Source organism: Culicoides brevitarsis, chromosome 2 (assembly GCF_036172545.1).
Source record: "Culicoides brevitarsis isolate CSIRO-B50_1 chromosome 2, AGI_CSIRO_Cbre_v1, whole genome shotgun sequence".
NCBI classification, from domain to species: Eukaryota; Metazoa; Arthropoda; class Insecta; order Diptera; family Ceratopogonidae; genus Culicoides; species Culicoides brevitarsis.
Genome location: NC_087086.1, coordinates 14747816 through 14768618, shown reverse-complemented (window position 1 = coordinate 14768618; position 20803 = coordinate 14747816). Strand labels below are relative to the sequence as shown.

At 31.1% G+C, this 20803-nt stretch overlaps 3 protein-coding genes and 1 pseudogene across 3 annotated transcripts; 2 read left to right on the top strand and 2 right to left on the bottom strand.

Annotated features, from left to right (window-relative positions):
* The first annotated feature begins 4049 nt into the window (after nucleotides 1-4049).
* On the top strand, nucleotides 4050-8395 carry LOC134828554 (uncharacterized protein C05D11.1-like). Its single transcript, XM_063841530.1, has 6 exons — nucleotides 4050-4185; nucleotides 4244-4370; nucleotides 4477-4582; nucleotides 5690-5857; nucleotides 5911-8139; nucleotides 8198-8395. Exons 1-6 carry the CDS (start codon nucleotides 4050-4052, stop codon nucleotides 8393-8395), a joined length of 2964 nt encoding a protein of 987 aa, XP_063697600.1.
* A 697-nt stretch (nucleotides 8396-9092) lies between these two features.
* Nucleotides 9093-10468, bottom strand: LOC134831965 (centrosome-associated protein Alms1a-like). The gene is made up of 3 exons (XM_063845819.1): nucleotides 9509-10468; nucleotides 9301-9449; nucleotides 9093-9240 (listed from the first exon to the last, which is right to left on the bottom strand). Exons 1-3 carry the CDS (start codon nucleotides 10431-10433, stop codon nucleotides 9166-9168), a joined length of 1149 nt encoding a protein of 382 aa, XP_063701889.1. The 5' UTR covers nucleotides 10434-10468; the 3' UTR covers nucleotides 9093-9165.
* A 3187-nt stretch (nucleotides 10469-13655) lies between these two features.
* LOC134828553 (protein vreteno-like) lies at nucleotides 13656-15643 on the bottom strand. The gene is made up of 2 exons (XM_063841529.1): nucleotides 15506-15643; nucleotides 13656-15441 (listed from the first exon to the last, which is right to left on the bottom strand). Exons 1-2 carry the CDS (start codon nucleotides 15571-15573, stop codon nucleotides 13656-13658), a joined length of 1854 nt encoding a protein of 617 aa, XP_063697599.1. The 5' UTR covers nucleotides 15574-15643.
* A 1565-nt stretch (nucleotides 15644-17208) lies between these two features.
* Nucleotides 17209-20698, top strand: LOC134828552 (NF-X1-type zinc finger protein NFXL1-like; annotated as a pseudogene).
* The last annotated feature ends 105 nt before the right edge of the window (nucleotides 20699-20803 follow it).

Sequence of the window (20803 nt, the reverse complement as noted above, 5' to 3'; positions counted from 1 at the left end):
AGATTTGAATGGAAATCATCTTTAGAATGAATATTTATTCAATTTTAGCTTTAAAACCCATCAAAAATTGGTTGAAAAGTGACTTGAGAGAAAAAGTACGATTTTTGCTCCTCATATGATAAAATCGTACTTTTTTAGTACGATTTTTGCTCCTCATATGATAAAATCGTACTTTTTTTTTTTGATCAAAAATCGATCAGATATCAATGAAAATCAACTTTAGAATGAATATTTATTAACTTTTAGCTTTGAAACCCATCAAAAATTGGTTGAAAAGTGACTTGAAAAAAAAGTACGATTTTTGCTCCTCATATGATAAAATCGTACTTTTTTTTTTTGATCTAAAATCGACGAGATTTGAATGAAAATCATCTTTAGAATGAATATTTATTCAATTTTAGCTTTGAAACCCATCAAAATTTGGTTGAAAAGTGACTTGAGAAAAAAAGTACGATTTTTGCTCCTCATATGATAAAATCGTACTTTTTTAGTACGATTTTTGCTCCTCATATGATAAAATCGTACTTTTTTTTTTTGATCAAAAATCGATCAGATATCAATGGAAATCAACTTTAGAATGAATATTTATTCAATTTTAGCTTTGAAACCCATCAAAAATTGGTTGAAAAGTGACTTGAGAGAAAAAGTACGATTTTTGCTCCTCATATGATAAAATCGTACTTTTTTAGTACGATTTTTGCTCCTCATATGATAAAATCGTACTTTTTTTTTTGATCAAAAATCGATCAGATATCAATGAAAATCAACTTTAGAATGAATATTTATTCAATTTTAGCTTTGAAACCCATCAAAAATTGGTTGAAAAGTGACTTGAAAAAAAAGTACGATTTTTGCTCCTCATATGATAAAATCGTACTTTTTTTTTTGATCAAAAATCGACGAGATTTGAATGAAAATCATCTTTAGAATGAATATTTATTCAATTTTAGCTTTGAAACCCATCAAAATTTGGTTGAAAAGTGACTTGAGAAAAAAAGTACGATTTTTGCTCCTCATATGATAAAATCGTACTTTTTTAGTACGATTTTTGCTCCTCATATGATAAAATCGTACTTTTTTTTTTTGATCAAAAATCGATCAGATATCAATGGAAATCAACTTTAGAATGAATATTTATTCAATTTTAGCTTTGAAACCCATCAAAAATTGGTTGAAAAGTGACTTGAAAAAAAAAGTACGATTTTTGCTCCTCATATGATAAAATCGTACTTTTTTAGTACGATTTTTGCTCCTCATATGATAAAATCGTACTTTTTTTTTTTTGATCAAAAATCGACGAGATTTGAATGAAAATCATCTTTAGAATGAATATTTATTCAATTTTAGCTTTGAAACCCATCAAAATTTGGTTGAAAAGTGACTTGAGAAAAAAAGTACGATTTTTGCTCCTCATATGGATAAAATCGTACTTTTTTAGTACGATTTTTGCTCCTCATATGATAAAATCGTACTTTTTTTTTTTGATCAAAAATCGATCAGATATCAATGGAAATCAACTTTAGAATGAATATTTATTCAATTTTAGCTTTGAAACCCATCAAAATTTGGTTGAAAAGTGACTTGAGAAAAAAAGTACGATTTTTGCTCCTCATATGATAAAATCGTACTTTTTTAGTACGATTTTTGCTCCTCATATGATAAAATCGTACTTTTTTTTTTTGATCAAAAATCGACGAGATTTGAATGAAAATCATCTTTAGAATGAATATTTATTCAATTTTAGCTTTGAAACCCATCAAAATTTGGTTGAAAAGTGACTTGAGAAAAAAAGTACGATTTTTGCTCCTCATATGATAAAATCGTACTTTTTTTTTTTTTGATCAAAAATCGACGAGATTTGAATGAAAATCATCTTTAGAATGAATATTTATTCAATTTTAGCTTTGAAACCCATCAAAATTTGGTTGAAAAGTGACTTGAGAAAAAAAGTACGATTTTTGCTCCTCATATGATAAAATCGTACTTTTTTTTTTTGATCAAAAATCGATCAGATATCAATGGAAATCAACTTTAGAATGAATATTTATTCAATTTTAGCTTTGAAACCCATCAAAAATTGGTTGAAAAGTGACTTGAAAAAAAAAGTACGATTTTTGCTCCTCATATGATAAAATCGTACTTTTTTAGTACGATTTTTGCTCCTCATATGATAAAATCGTACTTTTTTTTTTTTTAAAAATCGACGAGATTTGAATGAAAATCAACTTTAGAATGAAAATTTATTCAATTTTAGCTTTGAAACCCATCAAAATTTGGTTGAAAAGTGACTTGAAAAAAAAGTACGATTTTTGCTCCTCATATGGTAAAATCGTACTTTTTTAGTACGATTTTTGCTCCTCATATGATAAAATCGTACTTTTTTTTTTTTGATCAAAAATCGATCAGATATCAATGGAAATCAACTTTAGAATGAATATTTATTCAATTTTAGCTTTGAAACCCATCAAAAATTGGTTGAAAAGTGACTTGAGAAAAAAAGTACGATTTTTGCTCCTCATATGATAAAATCGTACTTTTTTTATTTCATCAAAAATCGATCAGATATCAATTGAAATCAACTTTTGAATGCATATTTATTCAATTTTAGCTTTGAAACCCATCAAAATTTGGTTGAAAAGTGACTTGAGAAAAAAAGTACGATTTTTGCTCCTCATATGATAAAATCGTACTTTTTTAGTACGATTTTTGCTCCTCATATGATAAAATCGTACTTTTTTTTATTTGATCAAAAATCGATCAGATATCAATGGAAATCAACTTTAGAATGAATATTTATTATTTTTTAGCTTTGAAACCCATCAAAAATTGGTTGAAAAGTGACTTGAGAAAAAAAGTACGATTTTTGCTCCTCATATGATAAAATCGTACTTTTTTTTTTTGATCAAAAATCGATCAGATATCAATGGAAATCAACTTTAGAATGAATATTTATTCAATTTTAGCTTTGAAACCCATCAAAATTTGGTTGAAAAGTGACTTGAAAAAAAAAGTACGATTTTTGCTCCTCATATAATAAAATCGTACTTTTTTTTATTTGATCAAAAATCGATCAGATATCAATGGAAATCAACTTTAGAATGAATATTTATTAATTTTTAGCTTTGAAACCCATCAAAAATTGGTTGAAAATTGACTTGAGAAAAAAAGTACGATTTTTGCTCCTCATATAATAAAATCGTACTTTTTTTTATTTGATCAAAAATCGATCAGATATCAATGGAAATCAACTTTAGAATGAATATTTATTCAATTTTAGCTTTGAAACCCATCAAAAATGGGTTGAAAATTGAGCATTCGAGCTAGATTACGGTTCACCGGCTCAAATTGTAGGTTTTGGCATTAGAAACAACTTTTGTTTTGGACTTTTTCTAAATTCTGCGTTTCCGATGTACAGGCGCCATTTAAAGATGTGAGCGAAAAAAATTCATCAAAAAAAAAAATTCAGCCAAAATTTGTTGTTCGATAGATGCTGAGATAAACTTTAAAATAACTTTTTTCACGAAAGCCGAAACTTCAAATGTCTATGGCAATTTCATGAGAAATTATGAAAGATTGAAAGGGTTGAAAATTAAATTTAATGGCCTAAGTTTAAAAAAAAATTTAAGCACTTTTCATGATTTTCCTGTTAAAATGTCAAAAAACCCGAAAACGCAAACTTACCTACCTTTCAAAAAATTAATTTTAGCGCATAATAACTTTTGTTTTAGTTAATTTTGGCAGTTGTTGAACACTTGTTACCTAACATCTGCAATTTTCTTATTACCAACTAAATAGCTTACTATGTAGTAGAAGTAGTTACTACACCTTCCGTTAACTAGGCGGCATTGTTTTGTAGCAACACCAAATGCTTATTTATTCGCCTTACGAGGTACCTGTTAAACTAAATCGATTTACACATACCTACAATGTGCCTTGAAATTACTATGTCCTTTAGTAATCGTGTGACTGTCGCATCGTTCACTCGTTTTTTATTCTATTCGAAAAGCACTAAAAAAAAATTTGCATTTTTTTTCTAAAACAATCAAAAAATGGATTCATTTAATTTGATTGCTTCCGTAACTTTGAACGAAGAAATTGTCGTTGAAAGTTACAAGTCTGAGACAGGATTTACTTTAATTTTGGCTCGCATGAAAGGACCTGTTATTCACACTTATTTCGTGATTCGTAAGTGAAGTGTTAACATTTAAAAATTGAAAAAACTCATTTTTATGTCAATTCTTAGCTACTGAACGGCATGATAATCAAGCTGTAGCTTTTACGTTAGAAGAACTGATTTTTAAAGGTTTTAATCGAGTTTCTCAACAAGGATTCGTTCATAAAATTTCAAACAAATATAGATATCAGACGAAGTAAGTGCAGCTAGTAATATAGTCATTCAATCAATAATTACGTACGCGAGGTGCTGAATTAATCATTCAATACGTTTATTTTTTCATTTTTTCTTTTTCGAAATAGAATACAAGACCATGCATGTTATGTGCTAGACATGGCATGTAATGAAGGAATAACAAATCTATTACCTGTGTATTTGGATCATATTTTATTCCCTTTGCCTTTAGCGGTAAGTGTGTTAAATTGTTTTATCTAATAAGAATTGTTTTTGACTTCAAAAAGACATGAATGAATTTCATCATAAAAAAATTTCATAAAAATTTGTCAGAGGGCTCTAATTTATCATTTTTTTATCATTTTATAACTCAAAACTGCCAAAAAATTGAAACTGAAAAAAATTTTTTCCTTTGACATAGTTTTGTTTTGAAAACTAAATCAAGAGCAAAACTAAATCAAAAACTGTGTCAAAGCCATTTTTGACAAATCTTGCTCCAAATGGATAAAAATTTGTCAGAGAGCTCTAATTTATCATTTTATAACTCAAAACTGGCAAAAAATTGAAACTGAAAAAATTTTTTTCCTTTGACATAGTTTTGTTTTGAAAACTAAATCAAGAGCAAAACTAAATCAAAAACTGTGTCAAAAACTGTGTCAAAGCAATTTTTGTCAAATCTTGCTCCAAATGGATAAAAATTTGTCAGAGAGCTCTAATTTATCATTTTTAATCATTTTGTAACTCAAAACTGCCAAAAAATTGAAACTGAAAAAATTTTTTTCCTTTGACATAGTTTTGTTTTGAAAACTAAATCAAGAGCAAAACTAAATCAAAAACTGTGTCAAAGCAATTTTTGTCAAATCTTGCTCCAAATGCATAAAAATTTGTCAGAGGGCTCTAATTTATCATTTTTAATCATTTTATAGCTTAAAATTGCTAAAAAATGAGGAGTACGAAAATGTGACTTGAGGAGTACAAAATTGTGAAATGAGGAGTACAAAAAAGCGTATGAATTAAAAAAATCCCGTTTAAATACTGAAAAAGTTCAATAAACTTAAATTCATTTAATGACCTGGATTCAAAATACTAAAAAAAACTCTTTCGTTTGTTGCACTTGCGTCAATTACATTAATAAATAAATAGTTGTCTTTTTTTAACTTATGACGACTTACGATTAAGCACACATATCATTACTTTGACAAATAGACCTATTTTCATGTGAAATATGTGTCAAGGGATAATGTTGAATGTTTGTTAGAAAAACAATAATTACTGGCTATTAGCATATATCAAAACAACTATAACTCAGAATATCATTTCCATGTCATTTTTTGTAATTAGGAAATTGACAATATTGATCAAAACGAAGGAATAATTACTCCAAGGCTGCTTATTGAAGAACATGATTGCAATGCGATGATAATACGTGAAGTTTACCGCCATCTATATCCAGAAACTGATTTTTTGTTAGAAGTACTTTCTATGAAGAAGGATTGTAGCATTGAAGAGGTAATTTATTAACTAACTAGCTCATTAACTAAAATTAACTTTGATTTCTATAGATTCGAGATTACCATACAAAACATTACGCTCCAGCTAATACAACAATTTTCATAGCTGGACCAATTGAACCTGATGAAATTTTTACTTCACTTCAGGATTTAGAAACAAAGATCAAGAGTGAAGAGCGAGAGAGCTTTGAAAGATCTTTTAACACTGAAATAACTCCTCTTGAAGAGAATATTGTTAAAACGATAGAATATCACAGTGAAGAAGAGTCAACAGGTTTTGTATGTCTTGCTTGGAGAGGACCAAACATCATCACAGAATATGAAAATTTTATTGCGTGTAAAATCCTAATGAAATATTTATGTGGTAATTCAATTAGTCCCATTCAACGTTTAATGCTGGAAATTGAAAATCCATTAGCAAGTCATATTTCATATCAATTTATCGAGTGTTTAGAAGTAATAATGTTGATTAATTTAAGTGGCATCAATTTAGATAGAATATCAGAAGTCGATGAGAAACTAATGGAGGTTTTGAACGGAATAGTTGAAGAGGGGATTGACATGAAACGAATGGAAACAATAGTCAAATCAGAGCTAATAGAATTCCAAAATAGCTTAGAAAGAAATCCATACTTGACAGTTTTTGAAAAACTTTTACCTACAATGATTTATGCTGAAGAAACTGCGAACGAAGAAATGATTCAAAAACGACTATGCTCCGAAGATCAATTTGCTGAAATGCTTGAAAAACCAAACGAATACTGGATTGAGATTTTACTACAATACTTTATCAGTGGAAAACATGTTACTATTGAAGCGATTCCTAGTACAGAAAAGTTAGAAACATCAACTGAAGAACAAGAAGAAGAACAACCTCTAAATGACCTTGAAGATTTATTGATTGAAACTCAAAGTAATGAAGATCCAATCAGTGAAAAAGAAGAACCTTCTCCAGATGAAACAACTTCAGACCCTGATGGTTTCCTATGGAGCCTTCGATACTGCTCTTCAAAAGGTTCAAATCCTCCAAATATTAATTTACAAAAGATGCCATTTTACACAGAAGCGTATGACTTATCCACCAGCTTTGTTCATTTAAGTTTGACCATTAACACAGATTCTGTTCCAACTGATCTTCGATTGTACCTGCCGCTGTTCATTGAACTACTGATCAAAAGTCCAATTGAAATAGATGATGAAATAGTTTCCTTAGATGAAATCACTTCATTGATGGAAGAAGATTTGATTTCAGTTTCAACCAACATTGGTATTCAATCCGTTGAAGTTCCACAAAGTTTCCTTCCTTATTCAAATCATCTTCAACTATCGATGCAAGTTCAAATGGAAAAGTATGAAAGCGGAATCAACTGGTTGCACAAACTTTTGCACAAATCAACTTTCGTTCAAGATCGAATCAAAAGTTGCTGTATGAAACTCTTGAACCAAATGGTTGAAACCAAGCGAAATAACAGGATCATTTGTCGTCAAATCATTGATGCGATGTTCTATGATCCAACAAGTAACATTCGTTTACATTCAATCCTAAAGCAACAACAATTTCTGAGCGAAGTTTTATCCAGAATTGAAGAAGATCGAACCGAAGAGATCATTGAACAACTAAACCTTTTACGTGACATTTTGTTGAACCCAAATAACAACATTTCGGTTCATATAGCAACTGATTGGAGCAAACTATCAAGTTTTGAAATAGATCTTCTTGAACCTTGGACCAACGCATTTCCACAAATTGAACTTGATGACGTTCCAAAGAAACTTTATGTTCTCCCGGATTTTGTGTTCTTTGAACTTCTAGCTTTGCCAGAAGAGGTTAATGGAGTTATCATTGGTCGAAGTTCGTCTCAAAGTTCGCATCTTTTTCAAGCAGTTCGTAGCATCAACGATTACCGTGATACTGATTTGCCTGCTTTGATAGTTTTGTTAGAATATTTGACACAACCTGAAAGCGCAATTTATCGTAGTTTGAAAAGCAAAGGTTTGGCGTGTGATTTTTCCATTAATGTTTATCCCAATGAAGGACTTCTTGTTTTGAGTGTTTTGAAGTCGAAGCATATAGTTCAAACATATCATTTAATAAAAGCAATCATTGAAAAGCATTTAGAAGAAACTTTTGAACTCAGTGAACGCCATCTTGAAATTGCAAAGAATTCAGCACTGTACAATGCTGTGAATAGTGAAGGCACAATAGCTCAACTTGTGATGCGATCTATCATAGTTGGTTTTCAGGAGGTTCCATATGATTGGAATAAAGTTTTTATCAAGGTAATGTTCGATCTGAATCGAATTCTTAACTGTTTCTAAATCTAATTGAAAATTTTAGAAGCTTCAAAGAGTAACTGTTGAAGACTTAAAGGAAGTTGGACAGAAGCATTTAATGAATTTATTAAGTGCAGATTCTCGTGTAGCATGTATTTGTCCTTTAGAGAAAACAGAAGAAATTCAAAGTGGTCTAAATGAGTTGGGAATGAATCTTCAAGTTGAACCGTCTTTGAACGAAAGTATTTTGGCAAATTTTTAATTTAAAATTTTTGACTTGTGACAGTTTGATGAATAAAGTGAGCTTTTAACGCACAAATTATATTTTTGGAGTTTTATTTTTTTTTTAAAGTAAAGTTCTTGATAATTTTTTTTTTAATATCTAAGAATTGTTGAAAATTTAAGATTCTTTGAAGGCAAGTGATTCATTGTTTTTTATTATTTTTTGTTAAAAAAAGTCGACTTAAAATCAAATAAATTGTTTAAGCAAAAACTTGTAAATTTTTTATTTTTAAAATGTTAGAAAACACCTAAAATTGGTTAAAAATCATTTTAATTTGTTTTTTAAATTTTTTAATTTTTTTTAAAATATTTTAATTTTTTTTAAATATTTTATTAAATCTATTAAAAATCTATTTTCAATCAAAAATCTATTTTTACTATTAAATATTTCTAAATAAAAAAAAAATTAAAAATAAAAACAGATTTAAAAATTGAACTTTTTTTTAAGTTCTAAGAAAAATTATTATTTATTAAAAAATTGGAGAAATTTTTTTAAAAAAATAAAATTAAATTTATTTTTAAAATCTTTAAATTAAAAATCTTAACAATTTCTAGAGTCAAAAAAAGTATCAAATAATAAAAAAAATAAATTTTTTTAAAAATTGCCTTTGCCTTAAAATAAAAAAAAAAATATTTTTTAAATGCATTAAAAATTGTCATTTTTTATTTTCTTTCGAAACAGTACAAAAATTCAATATTCATATAATATTTAAAAAAAAACATGAAATATAACAAACAAACAGACAAACTTCATTTAGTATTCGTGAATAAATTAAAATTATACGACAAATCAGTTTTTCCTTGTAAAACTTTTTGCTGTAAATTCTGTAAAAAAAATTTTTTTTTTCAATTTTTCTTTGAATTTCAATTAATTTTTAATGTTACCTTATTAAACATATCCAACAAAACCCGATGTTTCCTCTTCAAATTATTCAACTTTTCAACTTCTTTCTTTTTCAGCACTTCCGGTAAATTTTGGTATTGTTTCAGCGAATGGAGTTTCAAGGCTCTTGTACTGAATAATCTCTTTTGAGCTGAAAAAAATCGAATTTTTAAAGAAAAAAACTTTTTTTTTTCAAATTTTTGCACATACCTAACGGAGGAGGCGGCAATTTCCGTAACTTTTCCTTCAAACAAGTTTCTGACGTGAGCAGCAACAGTTTTTGTCGTTGTTCGTTCCTTAACTGCCTCAGTCTTCGCAGTTCTTTTATACATTCGTTACGTTCATCCATCGCTTGCAGAATTTTCGGTCTCTTTTCTCCCAAATATTCTTTAAGTGTTTGACCTGGCAAGCGTTCGTCATTTTCTTTTGGTACAAAATCTTTGTCAAATACGATTGAATAAGCTTGAGCTTGTTGACAATTCGTCTGAATTTGCTTGTTAATTTGAGTTTTGTTGATAATTTGAGGTTTTTGCGCGTCTTCAGGGCTTTTATTCTCAAAATATGGCGAAATTCGTCGCAGCGAATCCGTGGTTTGGGTTTCCGTATGTTTTTTTGGCTCAACATATGGTCTATTGGAAGTCCCTGAAGCACCAGAAGACGCCCTTGACGAAAGTTTTCGCAATCTTTCATTGTCCGAAGCACTTTTTCCCGTCGTTCCGTAAGGTTTTGTGTAATTTTTACTCACGGAATCCACTGAATCATACAATTTTCCATGCTGATTCACATATTGCTCCATAAAATTCTCCTTCCTTTGCACCAAATTGTTGTCCAAAGACGTTGGCGTGCCTAATCTCGACCTTCCTTTTTCCTTAAAATTAATATTTTCATAAATTTTCTCCGTATTTTTCGTTTTTCGCATTTCCAATTGGACTTTTTCCTTGATTTGGGCTAAACGATCTATTTCTTTTTCAATCGTTTGGAGCTGTTGCAACTTTCGTTTCATACTTTCGCCATCACGTAACGTCGAAGTCGACGAGGAACTTTCTTTCGAGGCAAAATTAGCACTTGTTGAACTCGAAATATGCGTCGATGACGAACTTTTTTGATTTTCATAGGAAATTTCCGAATGAGTCATCGGTTTTAAGGTTTCCTTAACGAAATTTTGCAGCAAAAAACTTTTTTCGAAGGTATCGTGGACATTTTCTGCTGAAGTGTATACCGGAATTTCCTCACTGGCATCAGTTTTTGCGGATTTTTCTTCTTTTTCGTTCGTTTTAGGAGAGATTTCTGCGTGAAAGCTCTTAATTTTGCGATAAGAAGTCGATTCCGATATCGTTGAGGAGCTACAAGACCCGATTTTGGTCAAAATTTCCTCACTTTTCTCCAATGAAGCGAGTTTGAAGATTTTTTGCATCAATTTTTTGATGAGAGATTTCTTCATGGCATTTTTCATGGTCTTCGAATCGAGTACGGAGTTCATCAGAGCGATGGCCATTTGGAGTTCTTCATCCACGGGAGGTGATGTGTCTTCGGTAGACTCTCTACTGCTATCCGTTGATGACTTTGGTGGCGGTTTCGGCAGTTTTTTCGGGGATTTATGCTTTTTTTGAGGCGTTTTCAGTAAAATTTCTTCCTTTATCTCGTTTTGCGGACCGATAAACGTGAAACTTCCCGATTCCATGCTCGTTTGTTCGTCATTTTCGGCAGTTTTAACAACTTCCAGCACTTGTTCCGTCTCCGAACTTTTATTTAAAGCCTCGACGGGCTCATGAACGGTCACATCTTGCATCGATTTGAAGGGCGTAACTTGCACCGACTTGTTCCGTAGCTCATGAAGACTCGTCTGGATGATTTTTTCGGTGAATTTTTTGCGTGGCGCATCCATCGGAGTACTTTGCGCATCTGGTAAGAACATTTTTGGGGCGAATTTCGGCTCTGTCGCGTACTTGTCCTTGTATTTCGTGTAAACTTCCATCCAGTTTTCGTTGTTTAGGGAGCGTCTTCGTGCCTGCCGAGGTGTCGCGTCATCCTGCTTGCCCGGGGAATTTTTTACGATGACAATTTGATCGTTCGAGGACAGTCCCTGTTTGCGCATGTACGACTTAATGGCCTTCTTTTCCGTATTTGACAACGCAGATTGGTCACAAATTTGGAATTCTTGACTGTAACCGACGTCCGCGAGGGAATCCCATTCGAGACGATGCTCTTTTGACGTCACACTTTCATTGGGAGACGTTTGCCATTCGTCATTTTTCGTGTCATCCAATTTTTTGGGGTGACTTATGTTCGGTTTTATCGGCTCATCAGCGGATTCTTGCTGTTCGGGACACGTTTGAGTCTCAACGCAGTACAAAATTTTCTGTTGTGTCACGTAAAGTTGCGGTAATTGCGGCACCGGAGGATTTTCCGCAGGAATTGGGACAGGAACTGTCGAAGAAATTGGCTGTGGCGGCAAAGAAATCTCAATTTTTGACAATAAATTCAAATTTACACTCTTTTCTGTAGGTAATTCAGCGACCCCAGAGAGTTCATCTGTCATCGCTGACGATTCTTTGACCGGAGTCGTGGCATCGACCGATTTATGAGCAACAATGGCATGATGTTCACACGAAAATTCCGTCGAATCGTGTAAATTACGTTGACTTTTGTTGATTTCGCAATCGCTTAATCTCAAGTTTGTCAAGGATTTGGCGAATTCGCTGCTGATATTTTCCGTTTCAGGGTTTTCGGTGTTCAAACAAGTCTCGCTGGAGGTCCGATGAGACTTTGACAATTTGCTGTTGCGGAAATATTTTTCCAAACCACGATTTTTGGCGAAACGGTTGTAATAGTCGAGAGCTGAGCTCGATAAATATTCGTTGCTTCCGGATTTCTTGACTGAAATTTAAAATTTTAGATTATTTTTGGTTAAAATTACAAGGAAAAAACTCACGAGGCATTTTATGCTCCAAGAAATTAAAGCGTTTCAAAGAATTTTTGGACTATTTCGTCGTTTCTTTGGTTGTAAGGCAACGAAATTACTGTAAACAAAGGGGTACTGGTTTTTGGCGATGACGCCTTGACGTGACGTATGGGAGTGTGGTTACCTATGGGAATGTATGAAAGTACACTGAGCGACGCAGTTACCAATACATTATGCTATTTTTCAGGTAGAAACGAATTTTTTTCGTGTTAAACCTTTCTTAAATTATCAAAATTAAAAATTTCTTATGAAATTCCGAGGGAAAATTTGAGTTTTTAAATATAAAAAAAAATATTATATTTTCGAAAAATTCTTATCATACCTAAATAATTAAAAAAAATCCGAAAATTTTTGTCCCAAAAATTTAAAATAATTTTTAAAATAAGAAAATATATAAAAAAATTTTGAAATACTTTTTCATAATAAAATTTAAAATGTTTTTTTGTCTCTTAATGATTTTTAGAAAAAATTTTGTGGTAAAAATTGAAATTAAATTTAAAATTGATCTCAATATTTTTACATTTTTTTGAATGTTTAAAAAATTTTGAAAAATAATATTTTTAACTTTTACTGTAAAATCATTTTTACAAAAAAATTCAAAGAAATTTGCGTTTTTCAACCAAATTTTTTAAAAATTTTGAAAATTTTTTTGAAAATCAATCAAATAAAAAAAATTTTTTAAATTTTTTTTTATTTTTAATTTTTGTTTGATTTTTTTTACTTTTGAAAAAAAAAAATAATATTAACATAAAATTAAATAATTTTAAAAAATTGTAAAAAATTTTGTATACAAAAAGTTGAAAGATAATTTTTTTTTATAAAAAAAATAATGGGACAAAAAAATGAAAATTTAAAAAACTTTTGGCCTTATTTTCGATGATTGTTTTGTACAGAAAAATTACAAAAATTTTATTATTTAAAATCGATTTTACAGCATTTCAAGTTAAAATTTTAAACAATTTTTTTTTTTTAAAATAATTTTTTTAGAAACAAAATCGAATTAAAATAATTTTTTTAATTCTAAAAATTCTTAAAATTGAAAAATAAGAAAAATAAACCGTATTCTAAAAAAAAAAATCATTAAAAAAATTGACCTTTACTTATTTGCCAAATATTTGCAATCAGAATTTTTAAAGCTCAGAATTATTAACAAATTTAAAAAATTGTTTTTTCAAATCTTAAAAAAAGTGAAAATTACTTAATTTTTTAGTAGAAAAAAATTTAAAAATAATTCATAAAATTATTGTCAAAATAATAAAAATTCAAAAATTGGTAAGGAATCAAATGTTTTATTATTCTTATTCAAAAAATTATTTCTTATTTCTTACAGCCTGTTTTTTCTCAAAAATTTTCTTTGGACCCTCTTTTTGAAATTCCGGAGCCTCACAAAGCCCTTCAAAAATTCGTCACAAATCTCTTTGGAATTTGAATAAAATCTTCTTCGTTATTTTTCACGATTTTTTCCGCAGTTATGACTTTGCCCAACGGCAACATTTCCTTAATTTTCTCAATTTTTCCATTTTTTTCATCACCCAGCACCTCCGAATATCGCTGCGCATCATGAATACAATAATTTTGCATGTAACACCGATCCAGCAGCTTCCGTGGCAACTCGACAATGTTCGAAATGTGACACATCGTGAAAAATCCAAAGTCCAACGACTCCATCGTGGGATGTTTATCGCCGACAATCTCAAAACAAATTGCTCTGAACCAAACATCGCCAATTCTTATCAAAGCGACTTCATTGTGACCTGGCGTGTACATGTGATCCCTTGGTAGCTTCAATGATTTTCCGTAACTTTGGATTTTTTCATGCAACATTTCCAATTTTTTCACATAATCGACGTTGATGCACGAAATTTCACCCTTGGCGATCATGGCATTTTCCAAAATCATCAATTTTTGGGGGTTTTCATCACTTTTAGCATCGACACTTGGGATGTCAGTGACGTTAAAATGCGTTCCGGAGGGTTTTTTGATTTTTATGATGCTTTTTAGCTCGACATTCAAGCAAATATCTTGTTGATAAAGCCGCGCGGAGTGTTTCAAGTCATCAAATTTGATCAAAAGTTCTCGTTGTCCTTGACGGAATGCAATTTTCGAGAGATATTTGACAGCGTTGAGATTAAAATAAGAAGTTGGCACGTCAGAAAGGATGATTTTTTGGACATAAATTGGCAAAGACCACAAATTTTGAGGTAATTTTCGGAGTTGAGCTCGTTTTTGGTACGAAACCTCGCCAGTATCCAGAAATGCGACGCGAATTTTTGCTGGACTGTCATTTTTTAAGATGATTGCTCGGAAAAAATTGCCATTTTCCGTTTTGACAGCTATGAGTTCTCCAATTTTGGGTGTTTTAAGGATTATTGGAGCATCTTGACATTTTTCGTTGACTTCCTCGAGCAGTCGGTAATACTTTGTCGTTGTCGATAAGTCGCTGGGACGAACATAAACGACATTTTGAGCAATTATCGCCGTTATGATGACATAATTTGCATTTTTATCCAATGGAAAATACGTCAAACTGAAATTTTCTTTGATTTTTTCTTCATTTTCTGTCGTTTCAGTCACTCCTTGATCAAATTTTTGCTGACAAACGACGGAACAAAAGAAGTTTTTCGTAATTTTCGACTTGCGAGTCGTCAAATTCTTACAAAACTTGCATTCTCCCAATTTTTCACGCAGTTTTTCGAATTTTTCATTGCGTTTCGAGTGAATATCATGGATTTCGTCATACATTCCTGCTGAATTTTTCAAAAATTTCTTGATCCGAGCTTCGTCTTGTTGCGAAAACTTGTAGGACCATATGAAATTTTCCAATTTGTACGAATCCGTGACTGATTGAAGCTCTTCGATGTCTTCGTCGAGTGTTAAAATGTCACATAAAGCTGTTTCATTGAAGAACAAAAGGTCCGGGTCAACTTTCGATAAGTCACTGTTCAAAAAATTCTCTTTTGAAAACATCATTTCGTCACTTTTTGGAAATTTAAAGTCATATTTTTCCAGCAGCGGAACAGGAAACTTGCGAATTTTCATATTTGGTCCTTCGTGATCGGAAATCTTATCGAGAGACTTGTTAGAAGACGATATCTGGTCATTTTTCTCACGAGGTTTGGAGAAATCCGCTCGCATCGGTTTGCAAATGCGATTTATTTGTTCGATGGCGTTTTGAGCTCCACTAAAAAAAATACAAAAAATTGTTTGAAAATTAATTTTAAGAGAAAATTTTAAGAATTTCTTACTCAATCGTCTCAAAAGTCACGAAAAATAAATAATTATTGCTGTTGTTCATCGGGAATGGGCCATTCATGGAAATGACGACGCCAAATTCGCCGCACAAGTTGCGAATCGCTCGCGTTGTGAAGTGACGAGACACATTCGTAATGATTATTTCGCAACGGCGCCCGTCTCGAGTAATCCTCCCGGTTCGTCGATGGAATATTCATTGAGTTGCTCAGCATGTCTTCTTTCATGGCATTTTCCATTTCGTTTCAAAAAAACGTTTTCGTCAATTTCCTTGGTTTTGGTTGTTCCATTTTTAAGGAAATTGTTAATTTTTCAGTTTTTTCTTATTTAATTCAGTACGTTTTTGTTATTTTTTAACATTTTTTGATAGGGAACTGCTGAAAAATCACTTTTGCCGCATTGTTTTGTTTTGAAATTTGATGCTCGTGATTGGCTGAAAATTATGAGACGAACGAAGGGAGAAATGTACATTACGAATGAAAGACATTTTGGAGAAAAATTGCTCTTCTTTGGTCTTATTGTCCTTTCCTCATAAAATTATTAATTAAATTTGAAGATTTTTTTCGAGGCTAAATACAAGAAATTTTGTAAATTTTAGTTGCTGAATACAGAAATATTAGAGAACTAAGCTGAACTTTTTTTTAAATTTTTATAGCTGAATTTACAATTTTTTGAACAAATCTTACAAAAATGGCCAATTCGAAAAAATTTTTGCTGAAACAAAACTTTTTCTCGAAAATCTAAATTGTTTTTAGCGGAGATTTGCCGCATTCGCAAAATTTCGTTTGCTGAATAAAATATTCATAGGGCAAATTTGCTGAATAAAGCAAACAAAATTTTTGTTGAATTCAATTTTTTCAAATTTCAAACGTTTCCGCAACTATGGGGCAAAACAAATTCTTGGTATTTAAAACTAATTCTTCGCTGAATAGCAAAAATTGTCTCGTGAAATCTCTTGTAGCTGAATACGAACATTTTTTAAAATTCCATTTGCTGAATTTCATTTTTTAAGAATTTATAGCTGAATTGTACAAACCTTTTAAAAAGGTTCTGAATCGTTTTTTCTGCAAAACGCTGTCGTTGCCCCATCTTTGAATGCATTCAGATGAAAAAGTTGTAACAATTTGTGAAGCTAACCAAATTCTTCAAAAACTTTTGATCTTTGAAATGCAAATTAAGCAAAGATTCCGCAGAGAAAAGCGTTCGTCAAAATCTTCTTTGCTGAATAAACAGATTTTTAAGAAATCTGTTAGCAAAATAAAATAATAAAATAAATTTAAGCTGAATATAATTTTTGAAAAACTCTTTGCTGAATACAAGCATTTGCAAAATGTCGCGAAGGTTGAATAGAAAGGCATTAATTTTTTTTGGTTTTGCTAGCCATTTTTTTTAAAAAATTTTAGCCAAATAATAAGAATTTAATCAAAAATCAAATGAAAGTTTTTAAAAAATCAGATAATTTTTTAAAGTTATTGTTAAAATACGCTAATGTCAAAAAATTTAAAAACCATTTGAATGAACTTTCAAGTTTGTTTACAAAACTATTATCAAATTCAAATCTCTTCACTTCATGTGCTTTGAAAATATTCTAAAACTCCTTTTTAATTAAAACTTTACTCAAAAATCGCCAATTTTTATAAACAAATCAATACCGACAATAAATAAATATTAAATCGCATCAAAGAAAACTTTTAAAAAAATGGCTAGCAAAACCAAAACCAAAATTAATGGAACATCAAAGACAGCAAAAAATCAACCGGAATCGCGACACGTAGCAAATGGTTACGAAAGCAGTGATTCAGATGAAGAACCAATTGAAAAAAAGTATTCGACGGCGTCTTTCGCAACTTAGACAACAATTCTTACAAAGAATCCATCGAGTCCTTAACGAACGCTTTTCTCTGCGGAAGTGTTTGCTTGATTTGCATTTCAAAGATCAAAAGAGCTGACAGAATTTGGTCCTGCACAAATTGTTACAACTTTTTCCATCTAAACTGCATCCAAAGATGGGGCAACGACAGCGTTTTGCAGAAAAAACGATTCAAGGAGACCGACGAAGGGTACTACAACTCTGCCGGGCAATACATCCCAAAAGATGAAAGTCCCCTGGAATGGAATTGTCCCAAATGTCGCGAGTCTTATGCCTCATCAGAGATTCCACGAGACTATTTTTGCTTTTGCGCGAAACAAATCGAGCCGGAATACCAAGAATGGATTTTGCCCCATAGTTGCGGAAATGTTTGCATGAAAAAACTGGGATGCCAACACAAGTGTTTGTTACTTTGCCATCCTGCCAGTTGCCCGCCGTGCCCTCAGACGATCACAGTTTCTTGCGAATGCGGCAAATCTCCGCTAAAAACAATTCGATGTTTCGAAAAAAAGTGGAATTGTTTCAAGGCGTGCGGAAAAAAACTCGAATGTGGGCATTTTTGTGAGGATTTGTGTCACGAAACGTGTCCGCCGTGCACCAAAACGCGAGTCCAAACGTGTTCGTGTGGAAATAAAACCGAAAAACTTCCGTGTTTCAAAGGAACATTAAAATGCACGAAAATTTGTGACAAAAATTACAGCTGTGGCGTTCATAAATGCAAAAAAATCTGTTGCGACGGGAATTGTGGACCTTGTAGCGTGGGACTTTCCATGACGTGTCCTTGTGGAAAGCAAAAATTCACTGGAAGTTGTGAAAATTCAAAAATTTCGTGTGAAGATACTTGCGAGAAAGTTCTGGATTGCGGATCGCATAAATGCATTTCTCAATGTCATGCTGGTCCGTGTCCCGAATGCCAAATTATTGTACCGAAGCCATGTCGATGTGGGTTGTTTACCAAGGAAATTGCTTGTTCGAAGGCGTTTTTTTGCGAAACAAAGTGCAAAAGGTTGAGGACATGCAAAAAGCATGCTTGTAATAAAAAATGTTGTCCCAACGATGATCATGAGACGATTTGCGAAAAACCATGCGGGAAATTGTTATCTTGTGGTAAGCACAAGTGCACGAGTTTATGTGGGCATTTGGGTCCTTGTTATCCGTGCAATAAACAGAGTGAAATTAAGTGCAAGTAAGTAGAAAATTCGTAACAAGAGATGAAAATGTTTTCGATCGTCATTTCCATTTGAATTATTTTGATGAACAACAAAATAATTATTTTATTTTTGGGAAATTTTGAGTTTAATTTTTAACGAAATTTGGAATTAAGAATTTGGAAATAACGAAAATTAAATTAATTAATCGTTAAAAAAAAGTTGAAAAACTAAATAGAAAAAAAATGTGCATTGGGAAAATTTTTCAAATTGTGCTTTGGAACAAAATTCTAAAATAAACTTTGAAAGAATGCCTTAAAAAGTTAAAAATAAAAAAAAAAAATTTCAAAATTTTAGCAAAAAAGAAAATTTGGTGTCTCATGCGTTTTTCTTTTTCTGAAATTTTAAAAATTTTCGTTTTTTGTTACTTTTTAGGGTTTTTTTCATTAAAAAACCATAAACTTAATTTTTTGTCCCAATGCACATTTTTTAACTTTGCCCTAATGCACATTCTATTTTTTCTTCAATGAAACGGCTTTATGTGAAATTTTTACACTCGACGAAGACATTCGAAAGCTCCAATGCACGGATTTATACAAAATAAAAATTTCATAATGGTCCTAAAGTTTTCGCAACAAGACGAAGCTCGATCAAGAAATTTTTGAAAAATTCAAAAATGACGAAATCCATGATATTCACTCGAAACGCAATGAAAAATTCGAAAAACTGCGCGAAAAGTTGGGAGAATGCAAATTTTGTAAAAATTCAAATAGACGCGCATCGAAAATTACGGAAAATTTCATTTGTTGGTCGTTTGTCAGCAAAAATTTGAACCGCCAAAAGTGACTGAAACGACAGAAAATGAAGAAAAAATCAAAGAAACATTTCAGTTTGACTTAATTCCTTTGGATAAAAATGCAAAAGCTTATGTCAGCCATAATGCATAATTGCCAAATGCCATTTATGTTCGTCAAGCGTTATCGACAACGAAGCAAATTTTAAGCCGAGCTGCCTGGAGAGTACGCCGTCGAACGAGTTGAATTCAAAAAACTCGATCATCCAAAATGTCAAGCAAAAGTTCCCGTTGGTTGCATAGGAGGGCATGAAACAGCTTTATGGCCTTGTTGGAATTCAAAACCGACATCATGTGGTCGTCCTTGTGGAAGAAAACTTTCTTGCAGCAATCATAAATGTGACAAGGAATGTCATTCGGTGAAAGATGTGAATTTGTGGGAGCAAGATGAAAATTGTGCGAAATGTGATCGTGGCTGTGAAAAGAAAAGACCTGATGGATGTACACATCGTAAGTTAAAAATTTTAATAAAATAAGCTCAACAACTTTTAAAAAACAAAAATTTTTTAATCTCAACGCTGTTAAATATTTAATAAAAAAATTGCATTTAATCAAAAAAATTAATTTTGATCAAATTTGAAAAACACTCTGCGCGGCTTTTAAATTTTAATTAATATTTTTTTTAAAATTCAATTAAACAAAAAAAAAATAAATCAATAATTAATTGACATTAAATTTAATTTAAATATTTTAATTAAAATTAATTTTAAAAAAATTGCATTTTTTCCATTTATTTAATTTATTTTTTTTTAATAATTCAATAAAAAACTTAATATTTAATTTCTTACATTTTTCAGCTTGCAACCAAAGTTGTCACGTAAAAGAATGCAAACCATGCATTGCAACAATCAAAGCCAAATGTCACTGTGGTCTGACTTTGCTAGTTTTCAAGTGTTCTGATTTCAACATGGATCTCGATGAAAATTCGATGCAACAAAAAAGACAAAAAATTTTATCATGTGGAAACCGTTGTCCAAAAAATGTAATTTGTCCATCAAAAAATATTTTTTTTAAAAACCCAAATTCAAGTTTTTTTGGATTTTTAGTACGATGTGGTCATCAATGTCCTCATTGCCATGAAGGAGAATGTCCAAATGCAGATTCCTGTAAAAAGAAGAAGAAAATGTACTGCAAATGCAAAAATCGTAAAGCAGATATTTCCTGTGAAAAAATAAGAGCAGGCTTCAAGCTGAAGTGCGACGAATCGTGTGATGAAAATTAAGAAATGTTGCCGTCAAAGGAGAAAGAATAACTGGAAGAATTACGTGAAAAATGAGAAGAAGAGCTGGAATTTCAAAAAGAATTGGACGTTTTATAAGAAAATTTTGTGAGGCTCAACATAAGAAAAAAACTAAAAATGTTGTTGAAGAAGAGAAAAAAACATTTGACACAAAAATGATCATATTGATCATTTTTATTATTT